We start from the raw sequence: 7,777 nt of genomic DNA, 5'->3' as shown, positions 1-7,777 counted from the left end.
ATTGACCATCCCACCCCCGCCACCCCCAATCCCATGATATTTTGATAGATTTTACTATATAAATGCTCTTTGGGATAATATTTTTTTGCTTACTTACAAACAAAATAAAATAAGTAATACCCCATCATTTTCCATAAAAACATTTTCCTTCGTACTAGACACGTCCTTAGTCAAAAATAAAAATAGGACATATAATAAGTTTTAAGCAGCAGATATGGGGTAAAGCATCTCTCATTTCTTTTTTTTGAAGAATGGTAACATTTCAGATATGAGGGTACAACGTAGCTCTGTTGAAAAATGTTAAAGAAAATTTCTACATTTGAACTATTCACTTGGTAGCAAAACTCAATATTGTATATCTGTTCTGAAAAGAACTGGAATAAACCAAAAAAGGGGAATTTAAGAGTGCATAATTTTAGCTCAACTTCAAGAATCCAATTCCACTCAAACAAAACAAAAATATACAGTTTGTGCAAACCCCAACTCAAGAACATGACAAATACATATAATATCAACTAAAAATAGTGCAAAAATATGGCACAGTCCAATCCAGCTTCTCCAACTGCTCTTCATACAAGTAACAACCTTGAATATTGTGAAAAGAAAACATTTTTACACCATGCATGCGGTCCGTAACACCGACATTGTTGTTACCCTTGAGAAAAAAAACACCACCATGAACACCAAGAAATTGTCCGACCACCTAGAATTTACAGTGGTAACAAACAAGAAACATACTTTAAAACACCTCCAAATAACTGTAATGTGCTAGAACTTGTTCACTGCTATGAAACAGCAGAAATTTCCTCCCAAATCGTTCTGATGGAAACCATACTTGTATATCACTTTTGAATAGAGATGGAATAAACCCAAAAAAACTGACTTTAAGCTAGCTTTTGGCCATATATTTTGAAAATTTATCATCAAATATTTGTTTGGCCATACATTTTGGATCAGGTCTTCAAAAAAAAAAAAAAAAAACTTCCAAAAACTGCATTTCCAAACACAACTTCAAGTTCCGAAAATCCCAACTTCCTAAACTCAAATTTCAAGTTTCAAGTTTTCAACTTCAAAATCTGCTGCTCACAAGAGCGTGCATACTTCTAGCTTAAATTCAAAAATCCAATTTCACTCAAACCCAAAAAAAAAATTAAAAAAAATCACACAGATTAGACAGTTTATGCAAATCCCAACTCAAGAACATCACAAAATTCTAACAAAATCAACCAAAAATGCCACATTCAAATCCACCTTCTCCAACTATTCTACATATCGTGAAAAAAAACAATTTTTACACCATGCATGTAGTCAGTAACACAAACATTGCAGTTAAATCAAACAAAAAACATCACCATGAACACCAAAGAAAAAATCCGATCCAAACCAAGAATTTACAGTGATAACAACTCAAGAAACTTACATTAAAACACCCCCAAATAACTGTAATGTGCAATAGAACTTGATTCACTTGCTATGAAACAGCAGAAAATTTTCTCCCAAATCGCTCCGATGCAAAACCCTACTTCAACAAATCCCTAAAAATTGAAATTTGTTGCCGCGATTTTAACTTATAACGGGCCGAGATAACCCGGCAGGCGTTTCACTTTTTTGAATTACTTTATTACTCACTAGTTAGACATTTGTACTCATTTGGATCTATCTATCTTCACAAAATTTATGTCTCTTAGTCAACACCTTTTCATCATTAGTCACTAATAATTTGACTCGACACAAAATTTAAGAAGAAAAAAGAATTATTCATTTTTATTGTCATTGTTTGACTTGATATTGTCATTAAAAAATAATTATTGATATAGGTATTTTTTATCACACTATCTCTACTAATTACTCCCTCCGTCCCATTTTATATGTTATTCTTTTCTATAAATAGCTGGACCACAATATTTGGCATTTTATTAAATTTATGCATAAATTATCATATTTTGCCTATTATACCCTTGATAGAATAGTTAATTAATCTTGAAAATGTTTTCATCATTTATTATAAAGTTGACTTAAGAAAACATTAAATAAGGGTAGAAGGATAAAGTTACATAATTTCTTAATGCAAGTGCAAAGTAAAAAGATGGCATATAAAATAGGACGGAGAGAGTAATGTTTAGAATTAAATTTTGAACTATTGTGTTCTAATGAGGGAATCAAGATGCTCAACTAGGGTATATAGGCGAACAACAGGAAACTCAGATTCTACACTATTTACGATACTACCAAGTGTATGTTTTTAACACTAAGGGTAAAACATGAACAAAATTTGTCTTTTCTTGATATGTCAAAAGTGACAAGTAAAAATGAAACTTTATTTTAGGAATAAGTGACAAGTAAAAGTGAACGGAATGAGTAGTTTGATTTGATACAAAATTTGAGAAAAAGATATAAATGTTTTGATCTAAAATACGGTGCTAAAATAGATATTTTAAAATTAGATTGTTACCCCCACCCCCCCCCCACCCCGTCCCAAATTACTTGTTCAGTTTTCCTTTTTTACTTGTCCATTTTGACAATTCAAGAAAGGACAAAAAAAATTTACCTATTATACTCTCAATTAATTATTTTTGAAAAGGTAGAAATTCTTGAAAATCTTAAATTTTTAATTCACCCACTTCATAATTAATAGGGTAAAATGATAAACTTACTATGTCAATCATTGTTTTCTTAATAAGTGTATCGATTCAAAAGTGGACAAGTAACAAGGGACGGAGAAAGTATTAGATATAGAAATGAATCATTTTCTTGAAATTGACTAAAAAGGAAAGTGAGTTCAAATTATTGATCATGTTTTTTTACAATTACACATGTTGGTGGTCGTTTGGTAATGTGTATAAGAATAATGCTAAATACAGTGTATAAATTATGAGGAGATCATTTCTTATGCATTATTTGGTTTGGTGTATTAAAAATGACATGAATTGCATAATTTTAAATTTTTATATATTTAATAAAATACCTTCCACAAATATAGTAAAAATGTGGATTTTTTGGGGGCAATATAATGAGATTTAATTTAATTTAACAATAATTGTTTGGATTCACATTTATTAATTTCTGTTTTGTAAACTATTTTATTTGGTAAATGATGCTTAAATAAATAAAATTTAAAAAAACTACAATAAGAGATTTCATAAGCCATGATTTTTTCTTCTTCGTCATCCCATTCAATATATTATTCTTAATGATATTTAGTGAATTCAAATCATCTAAAGTTTTATACTTATACATGTTCTCAATTTTTTAGTCCACAAAAAGCAACAAATTATATGTAGGTAGGTTCATTAATTATAAATTACTACACTATTACAAAATAAAAATAAAAATTCCCCTATCATTAATTAACAAAATAGACTAATACTTTTTCTAATGGGGAGTAATTTTTCGCGGATGATCACTCGACTTTTACTTTATTATATCTATATCAATGTTATTATATTATTATTAACTTTTTAATGAAAAATCACTCAATCTTCTTAAGTATTACAAAAAGTCATTAAACAACTATTTTTATACTCAGCTTTTCTTCGGTATTATTGAATTGTCTCATTTATTTCCACTTAGTAACATTCTGTTGAGTATATTTTCGGTTAAGAAATATAGTTTAGCGACTTTCGTGATACATAAATAAAGTTAAGATGATCTTTTTCATAACAAGTCGATAGTTGTCGTTAACCTAAAACATTTGACAGAGAATGGTTTTGGACATGTAAGTGCCCGTTTGGATTGACTTATTTTAGGTGCTTTTAAGCCAAAATAACTTTTAAGCAGTTTTGAAGTGTTTGTGTAAAGTTAAAAAGTGCTTTTAAACACTTATTTTAAAGCCAAAATAACAAAAATAAGTCAAAAGTCATTAGTTAGAAATCCTAACTTATGGCTTTTGGCTTATGGCTTATAAGTCATAAGCCAAAAGCCAATCCAAACAGGCCCTAACACTTGTGATACATAGTGAATAATGTAGCTACAAAAAGACATCAATTGCCTTGGCAAGTACAATTAATTGATTGTGACTAATTAACAAGTAAACAATACATGATATTGAATGGAATGTATGACTTCAGTACAGATACCGAACACCAGATGTTGAAAATCATACCATTCTTGCAAGAACTTTAATGATATCATCCATAGATGGCCTATGAAGAGGATCATCTTCAATACAAGCTTTAGCCAAAACAGCTAAACACAATGCCTCAGCTAGAGGATAATCTTCCATAAGACATGGATCAATAAAATTCTTCAATTGTTCAAAACATCCTCCTTCATTAACACCCCCTCCCAAAAATGTAATTGAATCCCTCAAAAAATTCCCATCAACATCTTCTTTCCCCGATATGAGCTCAAGTAATACTACTCCGAATGCAAAAATATCTACTTTTTCAGACACCGAGCCATGTACTAGATGTTCGGGTGCAATCCACCCTCCAAGACTTCCTATACTTCCAACGTCCCTACTCGTTGCTGTTCCAACCCCTCCTTTAGCTCCAAAAATAGCTAACTTAGCCCTCCAATTCGCGGTCAAGAAAACATTTTTGCTATTGATGTTCATGTGTGTGTAAGGTGGAATAGTACAAAAGTGCAAGTAATGTAACCCTATGGCAATGTCAAATGCAATTTGAGTCCTTTTGTGCCATTTTAAAGAAACAACAGAGGAATTTGACAAACAACCCCTTAATGTACCATTAGATGGATATTCAAAAACAAGATATGATCCTGTTATATCATCTTCACCATAACAAACACCTTGTAATTTCACAATGTTAACATGATTGATTCTTGAATGTACATCAATCACTTGTCTAGTATCATCGAATCGTATTTTCTTGATTAATACTTCAACTTTATCGACACATCCCCTGTATACATTGTTACTTACCTTTGTTTCTTCACTAAAATTACATGTCGCGTTTGTCAATTCATCTATGTTGTATTCTCCCAATGTGTACTTTATTCCTGCAAATAAATCAGGAGATAAACAAGAATTTGTTGATGTTCTAGTAGTCGTTGGACCGGATATTGTTGGAGAACTTCTTGGAGTTGAACATGAAGTAACAGAACCCTTATGTATCGTAGAACGATTAATACATCTTTCTTCCTTGAATTTCCTTAACGCCCTTATGTATAAACCACAAGCGATTAAAGTTGCTACAAGAAGGAGAAAACCAACAATTGATCCTGAAATGTAGAGTTTCTTTAGTTTTTTATTTTTCGTTGATTTTTCTATGAGTTGTGTTGGAAGAAATCTAGGACTAGGAGGTTCGGAGTTTTGAATACTGAAATTGATTGATGGTTCTTTACTCAATGGTACCAAAATTGTTGTGTTTGAGTATACAGTAGGATTAAAACTCAAATTATTCACTCTCCATATATCTTCAACAGGAATTTTGAATTTTTCACTTACTTTTCCTGTATCGTCACCTGATATAAAAGGATACGTGACAAGGTACTTTAATACAGGACCAAATAATTTATCAGGACATGCACATTTTAAAGGTACAATCAACTCTGTTCCACCTTTGATTTCATTGTCATTAAACATGTTGGTGAAAATGTTTTCTTGAAAAAGCGTGACAGACTTAACTAGACCTTCAAAAACACCACAAGCAACGTCGTTGAATTTTGTGTTTGTTGGTGTAATGTAACTAACATTTGCTTGAAAGAATTCACCTAAACAAGAACATTGAATTGGAATAATCACCTCTCTTCCAATTTCAAGTATCTGAGACGAAGACGAGACGTTGTTCATGTTGAGGAGTAATTGATCATCAGGATTCAATATCCCAAACAAGTATGAAACATCAGAGATTGTTGTGAAATCTTGATTAGCTCTATAGATCAAAAATGTTTGACATGAATCATTTGGTGAAGTACATGTGTATTTTGTACCTGGAGAAGTTATACTAGAAAAACATAAAGTTGAATCATAGTATTGTTGGCCATAACTTGAGCCAATAAAGGTCAAAATTACTACTAGAAGCCAATGAAAAATCATGGCATGCAACAAGAGAAAAAGTGAATAATCAAGAATGTGGCAAATGAAAGAATGATGTTGATATGGGAGGGGAGAAAATGAGATGATGGAAGAAATAGTATAAAATATTTAACAATTGTTACACCAAACATATATGATGAATGGAATATTCCACATCAGACCGGGACGAGATCTTATTTTCTTTGAGCTAATTTTTAAGGTGTGAGTAGGCCTAAGACGCATTCTTTATCCAGGGCCGCTCTTTCTAGTTGTTTTGATACAATTAGGAGATTCTCTAGAAGAAATACGTCAAAGGGATAAAGACTATTCAAGCCTTATAAGGAATCCAAAAATTTAATTTTATCTCGGTTCGAAATAGGATCATTCCATTCATTAATATATACATATATATTATACATCTGTCGCGTATTATTAATATATTATTATTGGATGAGCGACTATTTAAGTTAATTTCTCAGAAATGAATATTATAAAGTTCAATCAGATATCATCATGGCAGGCCAAGCAGTGAAGTATATGAAAGTTAATTTCCCATTAATTAGTATTATTTATTGCAATAATAATAGTAATAGCTAGCCAATTGTGACTGAATTGTTTGGTTGTGGAAAAATTTATATTATATTAAGTAGCCGGCCACAATTTGTATATCCAACTGTTTTCTACTTGGCAAATAAAAATATAGACAGAAATAATAGTATGGAATATTCCGGTGATTTGTCCGTTTTGGTTATATAAAAAAAATAGTATCTCTTTATGCATTTTTGATAATAAAAGTAGTCATTTTAACTCCGAATTTGAATTTTTACTGATCGGTTTTATTCGAGTGTGAACATTATCGATTATCGAATGTGTAGCTTGTAAATTTGATAACCAAATCAATAAGATTTTGATTATTGGGTTATCTTGATCATTTCCTACTACTAATTTTTTTAAATAGAATTTAGCGACAGATAAATTTTGTAGCTAAATAACAAAATTCATCGCTAATCCTATTTAGCAGTGAATTAGTAACGAATTTTCATTAACTACGAGCAAAACAACGACATATTAGCAAGGAAGTTTATAGTAAATTCCAATTTTTACAGTAGTATACATAAGTTTGTTGAAGAAAAAACTACAAAATAAAATAATAGAAAATCATATGGACAACAAATGAGTTTTCAATTACAAACAATTTTGTACACAACTAGGTATGCCACTTGTACCACTTGCCTAAAGAAAAATTGTTTCAAGAGTGATCAATTCTAAGAAATACCATAGTATATATTCCAAAAGTGTTTCGAGTAAAATGTACGTAAGGATAAAAATGTAATTTTACTTTTCTTATTAGGTTATCGAGTTATCCATTATCGAGTTGTCCATTAAATAAAGTGACAAATTAAGACTTGAACAAAAGAACTCAATAATCATATGACACTGAATCATTACAAAATTGACAAACTAATATCTCGAATCATTAACTCAATAACCTATTAATATCGATTTGGTTATTGATTTAACCCAAAATTAGCATACCCTTATATATTTTTTAGTGTGAATATGTATTTATTAAGCATAATATAATACGGTTACTGAGCATCGAATGAAAACTATATTGTAACTCTTTGATGAATGTTTGACATAATGTTGTCCAATTAACAATTATTTGATGGTTTACTAATTATAATTAATGAACCTTTCAACATTTGTTGCTTTTTGTGGGATTGTTGAGAGAATAATTGATTAAGACAAATATGTCAACAACAGAAATATTGAGGGGCCCAATGATAACAATTTACA

General features: G+C 30.5%; 2 protein-coding genes across 7 annotated transcripts in view; both read right to left on the bottom strand.

Moving 5' to 3' along the window:
* Positions 1-1,621, bottom strand: part of LOC102582013 (helicase protein MOM1) — a 19,597-nt gene extending 17,976 nt beyond the window's left edge. For all 6 annotated transcript variants that reach the window (XM_015315086.1, XM_015315082.1, XM_006340108.2 and 3 more), the window contains exon 1: positions 1,421-1,621. The gene's annotated coding sequence lies outside the window, so the exon portion shown is untranslated. The remainder of the gene's footprint in view (positions 1-1,420) is intronic.
* Positions 1,622-3,946: 2,325 nt separating this feature from the next.
* LOC102579580 (lysM domain receptor-like kinase 4) lies at positions 3,947-6,066 on the bottom strand. Its single transcript, XM_006340344.2, has one exon. It carries the CDS (start codon positions 5,996-5,998, stop codon positions 4,097-4,099), a length of 1,902 nt encoding a protein of 633 aa, XP_006340406.2. The 5' UTR covers positions 5,999-6,066; the 3' UTR covers positions 3,947-4,096.
* Positions 6,067-7,777: the final 1,711 nt, after the last annotated feature.

This window comes from Solanum tuberosum, unplaced genomic scaffold (assembly GCF_000226075.1).
Source record: "Solanum tuberosum cultivar DM 1-3 516 R44 unplaced genomic scaffold, SolTub_3.0 scf00017, whole genome shotgun sequence".
Taxonomy (NCBI): domain Eukaryota; kingdom Viridiplantae; phylum Streptophyta; class Magnoliopsida; order Solanales; family Solanaceae; genus Solanum; species Solanum tuberosum.
Note: the sequence above shows the minus strand (reverse complement) of the source record. Positions and strands in the feature narration are given on the sequence as shown.

Excerpts from the sequence above, each read along its gene's own strand:
- LOC102579580 (XM_006340344.2), bottom strand. The coding sequence starts at position 5,998 with ATGATTTTTCATTGGCTTCTAGTAGTAATTTTGACCTTTATTGGCTCA.